This window comes from Gopherus flavomarginatus, chromosome 16, assembly GCF_025201925.1.
Source record: "Gopherus flavomarginatus isolate rGopFla2 chromosome 16, rGopFla2.mat.asm, whole genome shotgun sequence".
NCBI lineage: Eukaryota > Metazoa > Chordata > Testudines > Testudinidae > Gopherus > Gopherus flavomarginatus.
Genome location: NC_066632.1, coordinates 3343538 through 3364138, shown reverse-complemented (window position 1 = coordinate 3364138; position 20601 = coordinate 3343538). Strand labels below are relative to the sequence as shown.

General features: G+C 59.8%; 1 protein-coding gene across 2 annotated transcripts in view; it reads right to left on the bottom strand.

Annotated features, from left to right (window-relative positions):
• MAST1 (microtubule associated serine/threonine kinase 1) overlaps window positions 1-20601 on the bottom strand; it is a 48673-nt gene that overhangs the window by 11132 nt on the left and 16940 nt on the right. For both annotated transcript variants that reach the window (XM_050925069.1, XM_050925070.1), the window contains 15 exons: window positions 16269-16357; window positions 14793-14868; window positions 13880-13958; window positions 13384-13544; window positions 12338-12413; window positions 11214-11423; window positions 10906-11007; window positions 8228-8360; window positions 7304-7371; window positions 5774-5859; window positions 4403-4611; window positions 2063-2201; window positions 1340-1472; window positions 683-848; window positions 285-386 (listed from right to left, as the gene is read on the bottom strand). In XM_050925069.1, the coding sequence (XP_050781026.1) occupies window positions 285-386; window positions 683-848; window positions 1340-1472; window positions 2063-2201; window positions 4403-4611; window positions 5774-5859; window positions 7304-7371; window positions 8228-8360; window positions 10906-11007; window positions 11214-11423; window positions 12338-12413; window positions 13384-13544; window positions 13880-13958; window positions 14793-14868; window positions 16269-16357 (1829 nt within the window). The remainder of the gene's footprint in view (window positions 1-284; window positions 387-682; window positions 849-1339; window positions 1473-2062; window positions 2202-4402; window positions 4612-5773; window positions 5860-7303; window positions 7372-8227; window positions 8361-10905; window positions 11008-11213; window positions 11424-12337; window positions 12414-13383; window positions 13545-13879; window positions 13959-14792; window positions 14869-16268; window positions 16358-20601) is intronic.

The window sequence follows — 20601 nt, the reverse complement described above, 5'->3', positions numbered from 1 at the left end:
CTTGGAGCAGCCAGAGCTGCCCGGGCCCACAGGTGCTGGGCACCACACGGCTACAATGGCCAAAGGCTGCCATCAAAGGGGGCACTGGAATCAGCTGCGGGCACCAGGAAGGGGACAGGGGGGCTCTGGGATGTCAGATGTAGGGGGCACCAGGCTGGGGGGTTACACTGGGGCACGAGCTGAGCGGGGCCCATGGCTGCAGCAGGTCCATGGTGTGATAGTCACAGCCCCATGCCCGAGTGCCCATCCCCAGCTGGGCCCTGCGGCGGGGGGAAGCGTCTTACCGGCCCCCAGGCGGATGAGCGGGTCGGTCTGCAGCAGGCAGGAGACGAGGTGCTGGGCATCCGCGGGCAGGGCCTCCTCCCCGTCCGGCCACAGGATGTCATCTGGGAGCGGGGGGGTAGGGGAGGTTAGATGGGGGCAGAGCTGGACCCCAACTTAGCCCCTCCCCGACCCTTCCCCCCCAAACTCAGCCCCTCCCCCCTCAGCTCAGTCCCTCCCCCAGCTCAGCCCCTCCCCTGACCCTTCCCCCCAGCTCAGCCCCTTCCCAACCCTTCCCCCAGCTCAGCCCCACCCCAGATCCTTCCCATGAAATTGACACTGTCCCCTCCATGAACCTGCCCTCAAACTTCACCCCCCCCGGGGATGCCCAGGCCCCCCTCCCCCCCACGCCCCCACCTACCGCTGATGACCTGCCCGAAGAGCTCCTCGGGGGTGTCCCCGAAGAAGGGGACGCAGCCCACCAGGAACTCGTACAGGATGATGCCCATGGCCCACCAGTCCACCGGCTTCCCATAGCCCTGCCGCAAGATCACCTCTGGCGCGATGTACTCGGGGGTCCCACACACCTGCCCGGGAGGGGGGCCGTCAGTCCTCGGCCAGTGCCCCCATTCCCTGCTGACCCCCCACCCCCGCTGAGCCCCCCACCCTGTCAGTCCTCGGCCAGTGCCCCTGTTCCCTGCTGAGCCCCCACCCCATCAATCCTCAGCCAGTGCCCCCAGCCCCCACTGAGCCCCCCACCCTGTCAGTCCTCAGCCAGTGCCCCCATTCCCTGCTGACCCCCCCACCCCATCAATCCTCAGCCAGTCCCTGCTGAGCCCCCGACCCGTCAGTCCTCGGCCAGTGCCCCCAGCCCCCGCTGAGCCCCCCACCCCATTGGCCCCGCTAATGCCCCCAGCTCAGCCCCCCACCCCATTAGCCCCTGGCTAGTGGCCCCTACCCTCTATATACACTGAGCCCCATCAGCCATGGCCTAATGCCCATCCCCTGCCTGATCCCCCCAGCAGGGGCCCCTGTAGCTCCACCCCATGGCCCCCCATCCCCTGCCCCGTGGCCTCACCTGCTTGTCCAGGAACTCGCGGGCGTCCTTCTCGATGTGGCCCTCGTACAGGTTGGTCGTGAGGCTCATCAGCCCCATCTTGGAGAGGCCAAAGTCCGTCAGCTTGATGTGCCCCATGGAGGTGATGAGCAGGCTGGTGGGACAGTGACAGGGAGCTCCTGAGAGTGGGGGCTGGGGAGGGGGGATTCTGAGGCACCCCCACCTCCCTCCTGGGCCCCAAATCACCACATCGCATGGCCCACCCCCATCCTTGGGGGGAGCTGGGGGGCCCAGATGGGGCCGGGGGATGGAGATGAAAGCACAATGGAAGAAGCTGCTTCCTTTTGGGAATAGAGCCTAGGAGTCCTACCTCCCAGCCCCCTTGCTCTAACCACCAGACCCCACTCCCCTCCCAGAGCTGGGATAGAACCCAAGAGTCCTGCCTCCCAGCCCCAACCACTAGGCCCCACTCCCCTCCCAGAGCTGGGATAGAAGCCAAGATCCTGCCTCCCAGCCCCCTGCTCTAACCACTAGGCGCCACTCCCCTCCCAGAGCTGGGCTAGAACCCGAGTCCTGCCTCCCAGTCCCCAAATCTAACCACTAGGCCCCACTCCCCTCCCAGAGCTGGGATAGAACCCAGGAGTCCTGGCTCCCAGCCCCTGCTCTAACCACTAGCCCACATTCCCTTCCCAGCGCTGGGCAGAGCACCCAGGCGTTCTGCTCCCCTCCCCACTGGCTCCATACTTGTCGGGTTTGAGGTCGCGGTGGACAATGCCATAGTTGTGCAGATACTCCAGGGCCAGCACAGTCTCGGCGAAGTACATTCGCGCCAGCTCCACGGGCAGGGCCCCAATGTTCTTCAGCAGCGTGGCACAGTCCCCACCTGCCCAGGGAGCCAGAGGGACCCTGTTTATCCTGGGAGGAGGGTTCCCCTCATTCCCCTAGAGCAGGGAGCTCCCCATTCTCGAGCCCTGATGATGGTGGGATGCATGGAGCCCCAGACCCTCTCCAGGAATCTCAGCTTCCAGCCCCAATGTACTGAGATACCCCTGGGGGAATTCTGCGCCACTGCGCGGGAACACAATTCCTGTGCCGTGCATACTTTTGTTTTTTTCCGCAGAAAATAACTTCTGCTGGAAAGTTGCTGCAGTTGCCCACCAGAGGGTGCTGTGGGGGCAGGACAAAGCAGCCGCTCCCAGCCAGCAAGAGGGAAGAGAAAGAGGCTGCAGTGCCTTCTTCACAGCGCCTGTCGGGCCAGGGCCGGAGACGGGGCATGTGGGGAGACAGACAGCATGGGGCACATGGGGCTGCTGGGAGGTCACAGATAGGAGCTCATAAGGGCTAGTGGGGGAGGACAGGCTGGGGCAGGGGCTGAATGAGAGTGGAGACCCAGGGGGAAGGGGTGCAGGGCCATATGGGCGAAGGGGGGGGCTGAGTGGGGGCACAGAGACACATGGGGTCAAAAAACATTTCCTGACGCTTTTCTGTCACCTGTATTGTTACAGACATACACGCTGAGAGGTGTTTTGAAATAAATTACCAAAATAATTGAAACTGGCATGATTATATTGTGTTCTGCAGACTTCTGCAGAATTTTAAAATATGGTGTGCAGAATGTTCATTTTTTGGCTCCGAATGTTAAGTTTTTGGTGCAGGATTCCCCAGGAGCAGTTAAAACAGCCTCTCGGTGATGTGGGGATCTCGCCGTGGGACGCCTGTGCTGGGAGGATGTGAGGCTCGGCATACACACGCAGCTTGGCCCCGGTGAAATGCAACACGGCACTGTCACAACCCACCACCGCCCTGTCCCAAGACAACGGCACCCTGGCACACCACAGTGCTGACCCGTCACGATACCACACAAATCCACCCCGTGGGGACATGACACTGTCCCACAACGCCACCCTGCTACTCTAAACCACGGTGCTGTTAGGGACAGAACACGGCCCTGTCGTGACACAGCGATGCCATGTCCTGCTGCGAGTGTTCCCTGGCCCGATCATGATGCAACATCTCCCCATCACATCCCCTCGTTGCAATACAACTCCACCCAGTCGAGATGCCACGCTGACCCTGCTCCGTCATTTCCCAATGTCAACCTGTACCAACACCTATCCCTCATGCATGACCCACATCCCCCCGTGTCAGTTCAGTGTCAGCACAGCATAGTGCCGCCATGACATGGCATCACCCCCTGTGCCATCAGCACATCATGCTGCACCACCGTGTCACGCCGCACCACCCTGCAGAGACAGCCCGGCACGACACACCACCGCCCTGGCGTGGCCACATCATTGCGCAGAGAAGGCAGGTCACAAGATGACACCACCGTGCCAGGACGTGTCACACTGCTACGCAGAAGGGGCACATCACGACATAACACCACCGGTGACACGACATACTGCTAGGAAGCTCCACCATGTCACGACACCGCCGCGTTGTGACAACAACAACACCCTACAGCATCACGTCACAACGCACTGCTAGGCAGCTCCACCACATCATAACAACACCACCATGTTGTGACATGACACACTGCTCCGCCACGTCGCGACAACACCATGTTGTGATACAACACACTGCTAGGCAGCCCCACCACACCACACCACAACACCCCCATGTTGTGACATGACACTGCTAGGCAGCCACACCACATCACAACACAACACTCCCATGTTGTGACATGACACTGCTAGGCAGCCACACCACATCACAACACAACACTCCCATGTTGTGACATGACACTGCTAGGCAGCCACACCACATCACAATGCAAAGTCACCATGTTGTGACGCAACACACAGCTAGCCAGCCCCACCATAGTCCAACATAGTGGGCAGCGGAGCCAGTTTCAGGGCTGCTGGTGGTGTCCCCTCCCCAGGCCTCCCGGGCTGTGGTCCCCCACCCCTGGGCATGCCCACCCTCCCCCACCCCCAGCACCAGAAATGCCCCCCCACCCGAGGCATGCCCTCTTCATCCCTTAGCTCCGAAGGTGCCTCCCCCAGCCCCAGGCGTGCCCCCCCACTCCCCCAGCCCCAGGCCTGCCCCCCCTGTCCCCCCCAGCCCCAGGCATGCCCACCATACCTTCCACGTACTCCATGACCATGCAGAGGTGCCGCTTGGTCTCGAAGGAGCAGAACATGCTGACGACGAAGGGGTTCTCGGCGAAGGTGAGGATGTCCCGCTCCACGAAGGCCTGCTGGATCTGGTTCCGCAGGATCAAGTTCTGCTTGTTGATCCTCTTCATGGCAAAGCGCTGCCGGGTCTCCTTGTGCCGCACCAAGTACACAGCCCTGAAACCCAGCACAGGCTCGGCTCCGGCCACAGCCCCAGGCACTGGGGCCAGGTGAGGACCCAGGAGTCATGGCGCCAACTTCCCACCCCCCAACTTTAACCACTCCCCTCCCAGGGCTGGCACGAGAACCCAGGAGTCCTGGCACCAACCTCCCAGCACCCCTCAACTCTAACCACTCCCCTCCCAGGGCTGGCACGAGAACCCGGGAGTCCTGGCGCCAACCCCCCAACTCTAACCACTCCCCTCCCAGGGCTGGCACGAGAACCCGGGAGTCCTGGCGCCAACCCCCCAACTCTAACCACTCCCCTCCCAGGGCTGGCACGAGAACCCAGGAGTCCTGGCGCCAATCTCCCAGCACACCCCAACTCTAACCACTCCCCTCCCAGGGCTGGCACGAGAACCCAGGAGTCCTGCAGCCAACCCCCCAACTCTAACCACTCCCCTCCCAGGGCTGGCGCGAGAACCCAGGAGTCCTGCAGCCAACCCCCCAACTCTAACCACTCCCCTCCCAGGGCTGGCATGAGAACCCAGGAGTCCTGGCGCCAACCTCCCAGCACCCCTCAACTCTAACCACTCCCCTCCCAGGGCTGGCACGAGAACCCAGGAGTCCTGGCGCCAACCCCCCAACTCTAACCACTCCCCTCCCAGGGCTGGCACGAGAACCCGGGAGTCCTGGCGCCAACCTCCCAGCACCCCCCAACTCTAACCACTCCCCTCCCAGGGCTGGCGCGAGAACCCAGGAGTCCTGGCGCCAACCTCCCAGCACCCCTCAACTCTAACCACTCCCCTCCCAGGCCTGGCACGAGAACCCAGGAGTCCTGGCGCCAACCCCCCAACTCTAACCACTCCCCTCCCAGGGCTGGCATGAGAACCTGGCCTGACACCCAGTCCTCCCCCACTCTAACCACTCAACCTCACTGCTGCCTCGGAGCTGGGACAGAACCCAGGAGTGCAGGGCTCTCCCTTCCCCCCATCAAATTCTCTATGAGGCTGGGGGTGAGTTTGGAGGTGCTGATCCCTTCCACAGAGCAGAGGGGCTGTGAGGGGAGAAGCCAAATCTCTCTTGCCTCCCCCGGACCCTCAAGGGGTGCAGGCCATGGCTGTAGGAGGGGCCCCGGGTCATGGGCCCCGGGTCAACCCCTCCCCCAACACTCTCTCACCCATAGGCTCCGTTGCTAATAAGTTTGATGGTTTCAAAGTCCCCTTCTCCGGGTGGTTTCTTGTGTTTCAGGGCAGCTCCCCGGCCCTGGAATAAATCACACACATCACTGAGGGTAGGGGTGGGAAAGAGGGAGCCCCTACCCCCCAGATCCAGCCCCCATGTCAGCCCTCGGGCCCCACCAGCGCCCAGCCCCCCTGCTCTAACCACTAGACCCCACTTCCTCCTAAAGCACAGGGTGCCTGGTTTTCCCATGCTGGGCTAAAGCCAGATGGGGCAGCCTCGGCCCAGCGCCCAGGCTCAGGGGGCTGGGAGTTGCATTTGTGTGTGTAGCTGTGGGGCTGGGTGGAGTGGGTCTATGGGGTGTGTTGTTTCTGGGTCTGTGTGTGTGCGTGTCTGTGTCCACTCTGTGTCTGTGTTGCTTCTGGGGTTGTGTATGTGTGTGTGTGTGTCTGTGTGTGTGTGTTATTTCCAAGTTGTGTCCCTGTAGGGGTGTGTGATTGGGGGCAGGGGATGGCTGTGTGGGGAGCGTGGTGTTTCAGATGTTATGTGTCTGGGAGGAAGGTGGCTCTGCAGGGAGTGTGAGTGTGTTTGTGCGTCTCTGGGGTGGGTTGTATTGTTCCTGGGGTTGTGTGTCTCTGCGGAAAGTGTGAGTCTCTGCATGGGAGGATGTTGTTTTTCAGGCTGTGTCCTTCTGAGGTGTATGACCGCTGGCAGCGTTTGCGTGTTATTTGTTTCTGGGGCTGTGGTATGTGTGTCCGTGGGGAGTGTGTTTCTGGAGTTGTGTGTCTCAGGAGGGGTGTTGTTTTGGGGGTCATTTCTCTGGAGCTGCGTGACAGTGGTGAGTGTGTGTGTCTCACAGGTTGTCTGGGTTGATTCTGGGGTTGTGTCCCTCTAGGTTTGTGTGACTGTGCTGCATGCTGGACTGTGTGTGTCTGGGGTGGACTGTGTTGTTTTGAGGGTTGGCTCTCGGAGGGGGTGTGACAAGGACAGGTGTGTGTGTGTCTCTTGGGTGAGCTGTGTATGTTGTTTCAGGGGTTGTGTCCCTCTAGGTGTGTGTGATTGTGTTGCACACCAGTCTGTGTGTGTTTCTCTGTACACGTGTACGGGAGCGTGCAGGTGTCTGGGCGTTGTGTGGCTGTGTGGGCATGCGGTTGTGCTGCCTCTGTTGTGCGTCTGTATCTCTGGGTGGGCAAATGTATTTGTGCGTTAACAAAATGCCCCAGCTGGGGCAGCAGGGCCCTACCCCAAGCCCTGTGCCATACTGCCACCCTGTGCGACCCAGCAGGATTGCGCCCCATTTCAGCACCTCGGGAGAGGGCTCTCCCAGGGCACTGGGGTGGTTCTGACACACACAAGGGCTGTTCCAATCCCCTCCACCAGGGGGCAGTGGAACGGTGAGTCCCCCACATTATTATGGCCCCATCAATACAGATCCAGAGCCGTGGGGCACCAGACCCAGCCCTCACCCCCCATGGCTCGGACCCCTGATGGCCCTGTGCCGTCCGTACACCTAGGGGCGGGCATTTACCTCCGTGAACTCGTCTGTCTCAGGCGTGTTGGAGCCACCGCTGTCGTGTTCCTCCAGATGCACCATGTCTGGGGGGAAACATGGACTGAGGAGAGTGGTCACTGGAGCCCCCAGGGAATGAAGGAAGGGTGACACGGGCAGCCACACACACACACACCCATGGACATACGCACAGGGATAGACACAGACATTCGGTCCCAGACAAGGCAGGCGCGTACACACGTGTGCATGTTAACATGAATGTAGTCACATGTAGTCCCACAGAGATACATGCATGCAGTCATACAGGCACACACATGCAGCTGCAAATACACATGCAGTCATACATACACATATGCAGTCACACATATGCATACAGACATACCACAGAGTTGCAAATACATGCATGTTTTCAGACAGCCATGTGAATGCTAACACACATGCAGTCATAGAAATGAAAGCACAGACCCATGCCTGCTATTGCACAGTCACACCCACATGCAATCACACACACACACACACATGTATATGCTAACACACATGAATGATAACACACAATAACACACCAATGTGCAATTACCCAAACATGTGCATGCTAACACACAGGCAGTCACACAGCCACATGCAATCTTACACACATGAATACTAACACATGCATAGTCACGCACCCACATGTGCATGCTAACACGTGCAGTCAGACCCCAATGTGCAACACACACACACACACACATTCAATAACACACACATGAATGCTAACACATGCAGTCACACACTCACCTGCAATCACGCACACGTGCATACTAAGACACACGCGAACACCGACATGCCACCACACATACTTGTGCAGTGGCAACATGCATGCAGTCACAGCCACCCATGCTCGCTGGCACAGGCCTGGCCACAGAGGGCACTGGTCCCGGTGCCCCTCTCCCTTGCCAGGGTTACCTGTGAAGGGGTCGCGGGTGAGGCCCAGCTGGCTGATGATGTAGCGGGGAATGTCCGTCTTCATCAGGTGTCCCTCCTTGGCGTGATCCTCAGCCTCCTCCAGCAGGTGGTAAAACTCCTCGGGGTTAAACTCCTGCAAGATGCCAGCATGGCCACCCAGCCCCGTCACTAACGGGCAGGCAGGGGGCACACCCCCTTACAGAGACCCTGCGGGCTGGGAAGACACCCCAGGGCTCCCCTTGTGTCTGAAAGCAGGCACTGGGGATGGGTGCCCCAACTACAGATCTGCAGACAGGGCGGGCGGTTACTAGGGCATCCTGGGTCAGCGAGCAGGGTGGGAGCAGGACACTGGGCTCTGTCTACCCACCCGTTCCTGCTGGCATACCAGGGACTGCCAGCAGGGGGCACAGCGGGTTTGGTGCCAGTGTTTGCATCAGCCTGTACGAGTGTATCAGGGCTGTGTGTGTCAGTGAGTGTGCATCAGGCATTTCTGTGCGTGTATCAGGTGTTTATGCCTTTGTGTGTTTCAGGGGTGTGCTTGTCAGGTCAGGCCTTGCAGGCATCTGTGCACATTTGTGTTGGTGGGGGGGTGTTGGTGTGTCTATATGTCCATTTCAGGTATTTGCGCGTGTCTGTTCCAGGTGTGCGTGTAGGGGAGGTGCATTTGTGTTTCAGGGATTTGGACATGTGTTGGTGTATGTGTCTGTTTCAGGTGTGTGGGAGTGGGTGTCAAGTGTGTGGGGGTGTATTTGTGTTTCAGGTGTGTATGTGTGTTGGGGGTGTGTAGCATGACAAAGTGGGTGAGGAAATATCCTTTACTGGACCAACTTTTCCTGGTGAGAGAGACAAGCTTTCGAGCTACACAGAGCTCTCCTTGTGTGTGTTGGATGTTGTGGGGGGGGGTGTGTGGTTGTGTTTCAGATGCCTTTGTTGGTGCATGTATTTTGGGTGCTTGTAAGGGGACTCTCTCTCTCTCTCTCTCTCTCTCTCTCACACACACACACACACACACACACACACACACACACACACACACACAGATGTGTCCTTTGTCACCGTCTCAGAAGCTGCCAGACCCTCCGCCCAGGTCGCCCCGTCCCACGTCCCTGGGCGAAGGGGAGTTCACACACTGATTGGCGAGTCAGATGGCTGGGGCTCTCGGGGTGCAGGGCAGAGGGGCTGCCTACATGCCCACTCCTATTCCCAGCATCACAACTCCATAGCAGGGGGGGAGATCCCAGCTGGAGGATGCCTCTGCCTGTCTCTGTTGCCATGACGGCCCTCTAGCAACTGGGCAGCGATGGCTGTTGCCACAGCAACAGGCCGCATCAGCAACCTATCTTGGCCAATGCCACACCGCCCCCTGCTGCCAGCTTGCTCACCATTGGGCCAAGGCAGCAGCCCAATCACTGACCAGCACAGCTGTTGTCAGGGCGACCAGCTGGGTGCCATCGGATTGGCTGGCATGGGTGGTCCAAGCTGCCAGATTTGGGGATGGCTATGGGGGGAACATAGAGAGGTAGGGGCAGGCTGGGGGTGTGAGTGGGGGAGCTGGGGGGCAGGCACAGGGGGGATGGGGACAGGCACACAATGGAGTCAGAGAGGTGAGTACAGCAGGGGTGGGGCTAGGAGCCAGGACTCCTGGGTTCTCTTCCCGGCTCTAGGAGGGGAGCAGGGGCTAGTGAGGGGGGCTAGAGCAGGGGGCTGGGAGCCAGGACTCCTGGGTTCTCTCCTAGCTCTGGGAGGGGAGCAGGGGTTAGTGGGTTAAAGCAGGGGGGGCTGGGAACCAAGACTCCTGGTTCTCTCCCCGGCTGTAGGAGGGGAGCGAGGGCTAGTGGTTAGAGCAGGGGGCTGGGAGCCAGGATTCCTGGGTTCTCTCCCCGGCTCTGGGAGGAGAGCAGGGGTTAGTGGGTTAAAGCAGGGGGGCTGGGAGCCAGGACTCCTGGGTTCTCTCCCCGGCTCTGGGAGGAGAGCAGGGGTTAGTGGGTTAAAGCAGGGGGGCTGGGAGCCAGGACTCCTGGGTTCTCTCCCTGGCACTAGGAGGGGAGTGAGGGCTGGTGGTTAGAGCAGGGGGGCTGGGAGCCAGGACTCCTGGGTTCTCTCCCTGGCTCTAGGAGGGGAGTGAGGGCTGGTGGTTAGATCAGGGGGGCTGGGAGCCAGGACTCCTGGGTTCTCTCCCTGGCTCTAGGAGGGGAGTGAGGGCTGGTGGTTAGAGCAGGGGGGGTGGGAGCCAGGACTCCTTGGTTCTCTCCTGGCTGTAGGAGGGAAGCGGGGGCTAGTGGTTAGAGCAGGGGGGTGGGAGCCAGGGCTCCTGCGTTCTCTCTCCAGCTCTGGGAGGAGAGCGGGGGTTAGTGGGTTAAAGCAGGGGGGCTGGAAGCCAGGACTCCTGGGTTCTCTCCCCAGCTCTAGGAGGGGAGTGGGGGCTAGTAGTTAGAGTAGGGGGCTGGGAGCCAGGACTCCTGGATTCTCTCCTCAGCTCTAGGAGGGGAGTGGGGGCTAGTGGTTAGAGCGGGGCCTTGGCATAGGGTTTAGGGTTAGTGCAGGGATGCTAGCAGCATGTTGTTCTGACGGGCAGCAGGGCTGGGAGCTGGGTGTCCCAGAGGAAAGCCCCAGCCCCTAGCGTGGGGCACAGCAGAGTGGGGGGCAGCTACCCGTTCCATGCTCCCGCCCGCCCTCACCAGGCACTCCAAGAGCCGCGCCGGGCGGGAGATGATGATCAGCAGCTTCTTCACCAGCTGGGTCACGAAGGCGACTTCCAGGCTCTCCGAGCGCTCGTAGGCCTGGGGGGGTGGGGGGGGCAGAGATAAGAGGCAGCCCATGCCGGCCCTAGGTCCTGGGCCTGCCCTTCTGCCCCACCCCCCTACACCACTCGCATCACCCCCAGGACCCTCATCATGTTCCCCCAGCACCCTCCTGTTCCCATCGCAGCCCTGTGATCCCCTGTCACAGCCTCGTCACCCCCCTGGCAGCGCCTCCCCCCACTCACGTCCTGCAGCAGCTTTTCCATGTTCTCCTGCAGCTCGTAGAAGTAGATGCTGGTGATAAGCCCCTCGCGGGCCTTGGCCAGGCAGTCCCGGGCCAGCTCGATCACCTGGTGGTGGATGAAGCTGAGTGCCCCGTCGGCCAGGGGCAGCACGCTGTCGGGCTCGAAGGCCGTGACGAAATCCTGCAGCTTCTCCTCCATCTGCGCCGTGGCCTGCCCGGGTTAGGGGATGGGGAGACTCTACTGAGCCCGGGGGAGTTTAGCCCAGAGATGATGCGGCTCTGAGCAGGAATCCCAGTGCCCTCCCTCAGCCAGGGCAGAACACAGGAGTCCTGGCCTCCAGCCCCGTGCTCTAACCACTACACCCCACTCCCCCCTTCCCCGAGCCAAGATGGAACCCAGGAGTCTGGAAGGCGTCACCTGGCCAGTCTCAACCCAACCTTGGCTAGACCCCCCAGACCTCTGTCTCTTGGTCCCAGGGGTGAATGAGAGACTGAGGGAATGGGGGGCGGGGTTCCCCCTCCGACCTCCCCGGGATCCCCCCTGGAATCCCCGGAGGGAGCAGGCAGTGGTTATACAACGTTTCGCCACCAGAGGGCTCCCTTCCCAAAGGAACCCCCAGAGGGTTCAGCTGGGGGGGTGGGGGGCTGGGGTCCTGCTCAGCCCGTCCTGCCCGATCCCCCTCGCCCAGAGACTCACAGCCAGGACCTTTCCCACAGGCGCTGCTGGGACCTCGGAGGCCTCTCCCCGGCCAGGGCCTGTCAGCTCTTCGCTGGCGAATCCCACAGCAGGGCACAGGGCTTCCCTGCTCCCTGGGCCCCCGCTCGCTGGACTCTGCCAGGACCCCCGGCCCCTACCCACTAGACTGTGCCAGACCCCTAGGCCCTCACCCTGCTGCACCCTTGGGCCCCCACTCGCTGGACTCTGCCTGGCTTCTGGGCCCCCATCCCTGCTCTCTGGGCCCCCACCCGCTGGACTCTGCCAGGCCCCCCAGCCCCCATCCTGCTGCACCCCTGGGCCCCCACCTGCTGGACTCTGCCAGGCCCCTGGACCCCCACCCCTGCTCCCTGGGCCCTTGTCTCCTGCAGTGCCCTCAGGGCCTGTTCCCTTCCCCCCCCCCAGCATACCTTGGGGAACCGTTCCTTGTACACATGGTTCATCATCACTATCTCATTGTCGTAGGAGGAGGGGGAGCGGCCCGGGCTGCAGGGCAGGGAGGGAGAGAGGAATCACATGGTGTTACATCTCCGCGCTCCCCTGTGTTTCCCCCCAGTGCCTCCCGCCTCCCAGAAACCCGCCACCCGGCTCTGAGATGCAGCCACCTCTGGAGTGGGGCACGGGAGTTGTTTATACAGGGGTCATTTATCCAGCAGCTAAGATGCAGCCACCTCTGGGGTGGAGACCTGGTAGATGTTACACCAGAAAGGCTTTGCACAAGGGAGAGCACCTCCTGCTAAGCCCCTGATCCCTCTCCCGATCACCCTGCTGGGGAACTGGGCTCAGCACTGGCTTGGAGAGGAGAGCACCCCCTCCTGAGCCCCAACTTCCCACGTCACAGCACCCGCTAGCACAGGGGTCGGCAATCTCTGAGAAGCGGTGTGCCAAGTCTTCAGTAATGTAAGGTTTCGCGTGCCAGTAATACATTTTCCATTTACAGGGGCCCCCCGACAGAACCCCACACCAGCAGTGGGGTGAACGGGGCCAAGACCCCGACTGGCAAGGGGCCGGTAGCCAGAACTTCAGATCAGCAGCGGGCTGAGCCAACCCCTGCCAGACGGGGTCCCGGCCGGCGGCCCCGCTCAGCCCACCTGGGGTTCCATTCACTCAGGCCGGCAGCAGGCTGAGCGAGGCCGGCAGCCAGGACCCCGGCTGGCAAGGGGCCGGTGGCCACAACGCTACACCAGCAGCAGACTGAGCAGGGCTGGCGGCCAGGACCCCGGCTGGCAGCAACGTGCCAGTAAAAATTGGCACACGTGCCGTAGGTTGCCAACCCCTGCGCTAGCACCTTGCTGGGACCAGCACCGACTGCCAGGGGACGGCGCCCCCTGCCCCGGCTGCGGACAGATTTCCATTGCAAGCTTCCAATGTGATCCCCGCCCCAGGGGAAGGGAACAGATGCTGGGGGAGGGGGAGTCCGGAGGAGATGTGGGCGTCCCCTCTGCTCCTGCAGTACCTGAGGCTCCGGGACCGGGGGCGCACGGCAGGGGAGCGGCGCCCCCCATCGTCATCCGTGATGCTCTCGGTGCTGCCGAAGTGCTTGGAGAGGAAATGCAGCTCGTCCATGGTGGGCTGGTAGGGCAGCTGGTGCAGCCGCTCCTGGGACGAGCAGGACGACTAGGGAGGGAGAGAAAGAGGAGGGTTAGCCAGGGACCCGACGCTGAGGTGCAGCCACCTCTGGGGTGGGGCGTGTCAGGTAATTAACCGCCGCTTGGGAGAGGAAGTGAAGGAGACTCCCACGCCCTATTATAACTGCAGCACAGCGCCCCCTAGTGCTGCGCCGAAACCAGCCCTGGCAGAGTGAGGAGAGCACCCCCTGGTGACACCCCGCCCTGCTCCCTGCAGCCCAGGCCCCAGAGTGCCGCACGGGGCCCAGCACTGACCGCCAGGGGCCAGCGCTGTGTGGACACTCCGGCCGGCCCTACCCGCCCGTCTGGGGGGACGACACTCACCGACACGGTGGAGCTGGGCGTGTTGGTTCCATATCCGGATGAGGGAAGAGAAGCCAGAGACCACCGACGCCCGTCTGCCCTGAGGGGACCAAAGAGCGGAGCGTGAGGGGATCCAGTCTCCCGAAAGCCTCAGCCTCGTCCAGCCCAGCCACCCCCATGCCAGGGGCTTGGAGCTGCTGCCTGGCATGTGGGCGAATGGGGCTGAGCAGAGGTGCCAGGCAGTGCCCCACCGGAACAGCTACATGGGGACCTCTAAGGGCTCGGGGGTCACACATGGGGCCAGTGGGAACGATGGGGGTGTTAATTAACTCCCCTCCCAGAGCGAGGGAGAGAACCCAGCAGTCCTGGCTCCCAGGCCCTGTCCTGCTCACACTCCCTTCCCGGATTTGGCCCAGGCAGGTTCCCCCAGGCCCTCGCCCCATCCCCAGTCCAGGGAGCATGGGGAAGGCGCCATGCGGAGGGACAGAGCCCTTGCACCCCATGGGCCAGAGTGGGGAAGGGAACGGCACTTCCCACCAATCGGTTCAGCCGAGGGATGCCAGGACCCGCCAGCTGGGTGAGCCCCATGGGGCCCAGCTGCTCCAGGAGGAGACGGCGCCATTTCTCCCCAGGCTCTTGGCAGGGGCTGGTGTGGGTGGCCATGGCTGTAATCAGAGCAGGGAGCAGCAGCTGCAGCCTCCTGCGTGGGCCAGGGGATCGGATGGGAGTCAGGACTCCTGGGTTCTCTTCCCAGCTCTAGAGCCGGTTCAGGTCCCGATCTCTGTGCTGAGGCTGCTGGCGAGGTGGGAGAGTGCCTGTTAGCTGTGGAGGGAGAAGGTTGTTTATTGTGAAGACACCTAAGAACTGGACTGAGGTCTGGTAAACTCGTTCCACTCCCCAGAGACTGGCACCAAGGGGGCGGCGCAGCCCTTACCTGCGCGAGGAGGTGAAGGAGAAGTGGGCAGGTGCATTGGGTGAGAAGTTCCTCGGGCTGTCCAGGGGGCTGCTGCCTGCGAGGGAGAGGGAGCAGGGGATGACAGACAGACACAGAGCATGTTAGGATCCCTCCACAGATAGCATCCCACCACTGCCACCAACAGCGCATGCTTCCCCCATAGAGGGCAGAGCCACAAGGGGTGGACTACATCATTATAGGCTGCCGTTCCCACTTTCTCCCAAGAGCAGCCAATGGGGTAGAAGGCACTAATACTTCTGTAAGCTTTAATAGACATTTTGTAACCCTAAATTAATTACAGCATGTCATAGAGTATCAGGATTGGAAGGAACCTCAGGAGGCATCTAGTCCAACCCCCTGCTCAAAGCAGGGCCAATCCCCAGACAGATTTTTGCCCTATATACTTAAATGGCCCCCTCAAGGATTGAACTCACAACCCTGGGTTTAGCAGGCCAATGCTCAAACCACTGAGCTATCCCTCCCCTAATGCCAGGCAAAGTTGTTGGCAATTGGAGAAAGTGGTGATGGGGGCATGAGAAAGAGATGGATGGATGGAGAATCTGTCTGTGGCCAGACAGCTGTATTAGCAGATAGATAAACGGATGGATGGATGGACTGACAGAAGAATGGACAGATGAATAGACTGGTAGATAGATGGGCAGAAGGCTAGATGGAGAGATGGATTGAAGATGGATGGATGGATGGATGGATGATCTGAAAGACAGAAGAATGGATGGATGGACTGTAGCGAGGTGGACAGTGGATGGATGGATGGAGAGATGGATTGGTAGACAGATGGATGAGTGGATGGACAAAAGGATAGCTACAATGCTTAAATGATGGATGGATGGATGGACGGATGGATGGATTGAAATGGATGGATGGTTGGATGGATGGATGGATTGAAAGAGATGGATGGAGGGATGGATTGAAAGAGAGGGACAGATTGAAGTGGATGGATGGTTGGATGGATGGATGGATTAAAAGAGATGGATGGATGGATTGAAAGAGATGGAAGGATGGATGGATTGAGATGGATGGTTGGTTGGATGGATGGATTGAAAGAGATGGATGGAGGGATGGATTGAAAGAGATGGATGGATGGATGGATTGTTGGATAGATTGATGGAGGACTCAGGAAAGGACGAATGGCTAGACTGATGAATGGATAGACGGATGCTGTGATAAATGAACAGACAGACGGGCGGATGGACAGACGGGCAGACACACACAAGGCTCCAGGGTGGAGCCAGACGAAGAGCTGAGCAGCCGTTGGGTGATGGTACCGGCCCCGGGCCCAGCTGGGCTCCGGCAGGGCTGGCTCAGCGAGGGAAGGGAACTGCCCCTGGTGGGGACCCGTTGTGATGCCTCGGGCAAGCGCTCCCCCTGCTGGCTGCGAAGCAGCATGGCTGGGACGACGCTGGATGGATGGAGTCCCGGGCTGGGGGAACTCACCAATGTGACCCGGGAGGGGGGAGTGGGGCCGCGGCAGCGTCGGGGACGTGCTGGTCAGGATCAGGCTCTTCCTGTTACTGGTTCGGCAGCTGCAGAGAAGGGAAGGAACAAGAGAAGAGGGGACAGGACTCAGTGGGCAGACTCGGGGGCAATGGGGTCTGACCCCAGTCCCAAAGGCAGCATGTCATCAAGGGACTTTCAAGAGACAGCTCCCCTTCGGGGTCGTCTCTACCCCCTCTGGCCCAGGACTAGAAAGCCTGAGCTCTGCTCCGCTCCCAGCACCGGGGATAGAACCCAGGAGTCCAGGCTCCCAGCCCCTCCCTGCTCTAACCACTAGACCCCACTTCCCTCCCAGCACCGGGGATAGAACCCAGGAGTCCTGGCTCTCAGCCCCCCGCCCCCACACTAAGCAGTAGGGCCCCTCCCAGCCATTCCCATCTCTATTTCGTCTGGGCTCTGGAGTTTGTTCTGCGCTATTTCCAGTGCGGGAATGGACAAAATGGATTGAGACCAGCTGGGGGCGGGGCAGTGACAGGGACAGACGCCAGGTGACGACATCTGTGCTGCCCTCCTCCCGAATTCTCCCCACCTGGCACCAGTGCCCAGCCCCAGGACAAGGGCTCCCAGGCCCTCCCTACTCTAACCACTACACTTTCCTCCCAGGGCCAGGCTCCCCATAGACTTATAACCTTCACTTCAACTTCAGGAAGGGTGTGACAACATCCATGCCCAGTCTGCGAGGGGAGTGGGGCCTAATGGTTGGGGGGGACTGGGAGCCAGGACTCCTGGGTTCTATTCCTCACTATTGTGCTGTGTTTTTAGGAACAGATTCCAGGATGTCTCTCACAAGCTGACCCCAGGGTCCTGCCTAAATTATCCAGCCCTGACATTCCCCCTCTCCCAGCCCCATCACCCACATTCCACTGCTCTGGGCTCCTACCCAGCTGCCAGGCTCCACCCCAGAGCTGGCTTGTGGCCGAGGTGGCGAACGAGGTAACTTGCCCAAAGTCACACAGGGAGTCAGTGACAGAGCTGGGAATGGAACCCAGGAGTCCTGACCTCCTCCCCCCTCAAAAAACCCCAGAGATAAATCAGGATGGAGGTGCAATAAACAAACATAGAGAAGAGAAGTGTCAGGAGTGAGGGGCACCGGCAGTGGTGGGGGAGGGCAGGGCTGGGCTAGCAGGGGCTGCGGGTCGGGAGTGAGGAGCATCGGCAGAGCTGTGGCTGTACCAATCTCTCACTGGCAGTTTTCTCGCGCACCCTCAGCTTTGGCTTCTAGCCGCTGCCTCTGCTGGGTTAATGTATCTGCCTTGTCGAGGATTATTTATTAGCTGCTGGGCTCTGGTAGCAGATCCCGGCCCATACGCAGACTGTGTCACACTTCACGGCGCTGACATGTAACGGGCTATCAGTAGGGTTCAGAGTCAGGAACCCATGACAGGGAAAGGGGGCAGAGCGAGCCAGGGAGAGCAGGGGATTATGGGAATGCTCGCTGCTCCCCTCTGCTGTGACACAGCCAGGTTGGGACAAGCATTCTCAGCCACGTGTCATACACCCTACACTGCTCTTTGCAGGGGCGATTCCCCCACCCCACCCCCAGCTCTGGATGGGGGAGCCATGTCTATGCCATGATGCGGCAACTGCCAGACCCTCAACTGTCCCATCCCCTAAGCACTCTGGCCTCAGCCCCCTTGGTCCCTGTGCCCTGCTTCTCCCACCACCTGCAGCTTGGGCTTGAGCAGACAGACCCACCCCCTAGGAAGGGCACCCATGGCTAGTTACTCTGGTGCCAGCATGGGACCAAGGGGGGCGACCTGGACACAGAGCCCCCAGGACCGGGGCCTGCGCAGCCATCTCGAAACAACCATCAGCTACCGTTGTGTGGTGGGTTAGCAGCAGCCTCCTTATCCACAATGGGATTCACAGTGGTGCACATTCGCTGCTGGGGGGTTGGCGTCAGGCGGGGGGGGGGAGTGTGGGTGGCTGTGTGTGTTGTGTCCGGGTCAGGTCTGGCTCTGAGTGTGGTTCAGGATGTGTGTGTGTCCTGTGTGTGTATTGTCTCCTGTGCAGCTGGTGTCTGCCTGTCTCCAAGCCCTGTCTCCATGGAGACATCCTGTCTGTCTGTCTCCTGTCTCCATGGAGACGCCCTGTCTGTCTGTCTCCTGTCTCCATGGCGATGCAGCCGGTCAAGCAGCTCATTAAACCCAGCAATGGGTGGGACCCGGGCGGTTGTTCTCAATTGCAGCAGGCCCCTGCTAGGAAAGGCCGTGTCAGTGCATGTGCAAGCATACCAGTGCGTGTCAGTGGTGTGCAAATGTGTCAGCATGTGCATGTGTGTCAGTGTGTGTGAGTGTCAGTGTGTGTCAGTGTGTATGTGAACATGTCAGTGTGTGCACATGTGTCAGTGTGTGTCAGCATGTGTGTGTGAACGTCAGTGTGTGCACATGTGTCAGTGTGTGTCAGTGCATGTGTGAACGTGCCAGGATGTGCATCAGTGTGTGCATATGTGTTAGTGAATGCGCAGCCATGTATCAGCCCTTCTCCCACCACACACACTATCACACAAACACTAATTATACTGCACAACAACACACACATGGAGTAGCACACACTCTCTCCAGGGACCAGTAGCTGTTCCTCTCTTGCACGCGCACGCGCGCACACACACACACACACACACACACGGTGTAATTCCCCCAAAGGTGCCCACCTCGGCTCCACACCCTTCTCCTCCCACCCTCCCCAGACTGATCCCAAAGGGCCCTGCCTCCCACTCCCACCCCAGCCCCTCCAAGCAGCCAGGCAGCACTTGGCAGGTGGGTGGGTGGGTGAGGAAGGTGGCTGGGGGGCAGAGGACTGGGACGGGAGGGCAGAGAGCTAGAGGGGCTGGGGAAGGCCGCTCTCCTTTGCTGTCAGTCCGAGATATGTCTCTAGCCCCTTCCCCTCATACACTATTCGACCCCTAAGACAGGAGGCGCCACGGTGCAGGGGCTGGAAACACTGAACAACCCTCAGACCCCAGAGCTGCCCCACCACCCCAGCGAGACACAGAGCTTGGAGGGCCAAGGAGATGGGTGGATGTGGGCTGCTAGTGAGAAAGGGGCGAGTATGTGAGATTAGAGGGGGTGTGGATGGGGATAGATAGATAGATAGATAGATAGATAGATAGATAGATAGATAGATAGATAGATAGATAGATAGAGGGGGTGTCTGGGGATGGATAGATAGATAGATAGAGGGGGTGGATGGGGACAGATAGATAGATAGAGGGGGTGTGTGGGGATAGATAGATAGATAGATAGATAGATAGATAGATAGATAGATAGATAGATAGATAGATAGATAGATAGATAGATAGACAGAGTGGGTGGATGGGGATAGATAGATAGAGCGGGTGGATGGGGATAGATAGATAGATAGATAGATAGATAGATAGAGGGTGTGTGTGGGGATAGATAGATAGATAGAGAAGGGTATGGGGATAGATAGATAGATAGATAGATAGATAGATAGATAGATAGATAGATAGATAGATAGAGGGTGTGTGTGGGGATAGATAGATAGATAGATAGAGAAGGGTATGGGGATAGATAGATAGATAGATAGATAGATAGATAGATAGATAGATAGATAGATAGATGGGGGTATGGGGATAGATAGATAGAGGGTGTGTGTGGGGATAGATAGATAGATAGATAGAGGGGGATAGATAGATAGGGGGTATGGGGATAGATAGATAGATAGATAGATAGAGGGGGGTGTGGGGATAGATAGATAGATAGAGGGGGTGGATGGGGACAGATAGATAGATAGAGGGGGTGGATGGGGATAGATAGATAGATAGGGGGTATGGGGATAGATAGATAGATAGATAGATAGAGGGGGGGGTGTGGATAGATAGATAGATAGATGCGTATGGGGAGAGAGGGTGTATCTGGGGTTGGAGGGGGAGGAAGGGGTTTGAATGGGGATGGAGGGAGGGTGTGTCTGGGGTTGAACGGGGAGGGAGGGTGTATCTGGGAGGGGGAGGGAGGGGTTTGTATGGGGAGGGAGGGAGGGTGTGTCTGAGGTTAAAGGGGGGAGGAAGGGAGTGTCTGGGGTTGAAGGGGGGAGGGAGGGTGTGTCTGAGAGGGAGGGGAGAAAGGGGTTTGAATGGGGCTGGAGGGAGGGTGTGTCTGGGGTTGAAGGGGGAGGGAGGGTGTATCTGGGAGGGGGAAGGAGGGGTTTGTATGGGGATGGAGGGAGGGTGTGTCTGGGGTTAAAGGGGGAGGAAGGGGAGTGTCTGGGGATGAAGGGGGGAGGGAGGCTGTGTCTGGGGAGGGAGGGGGAG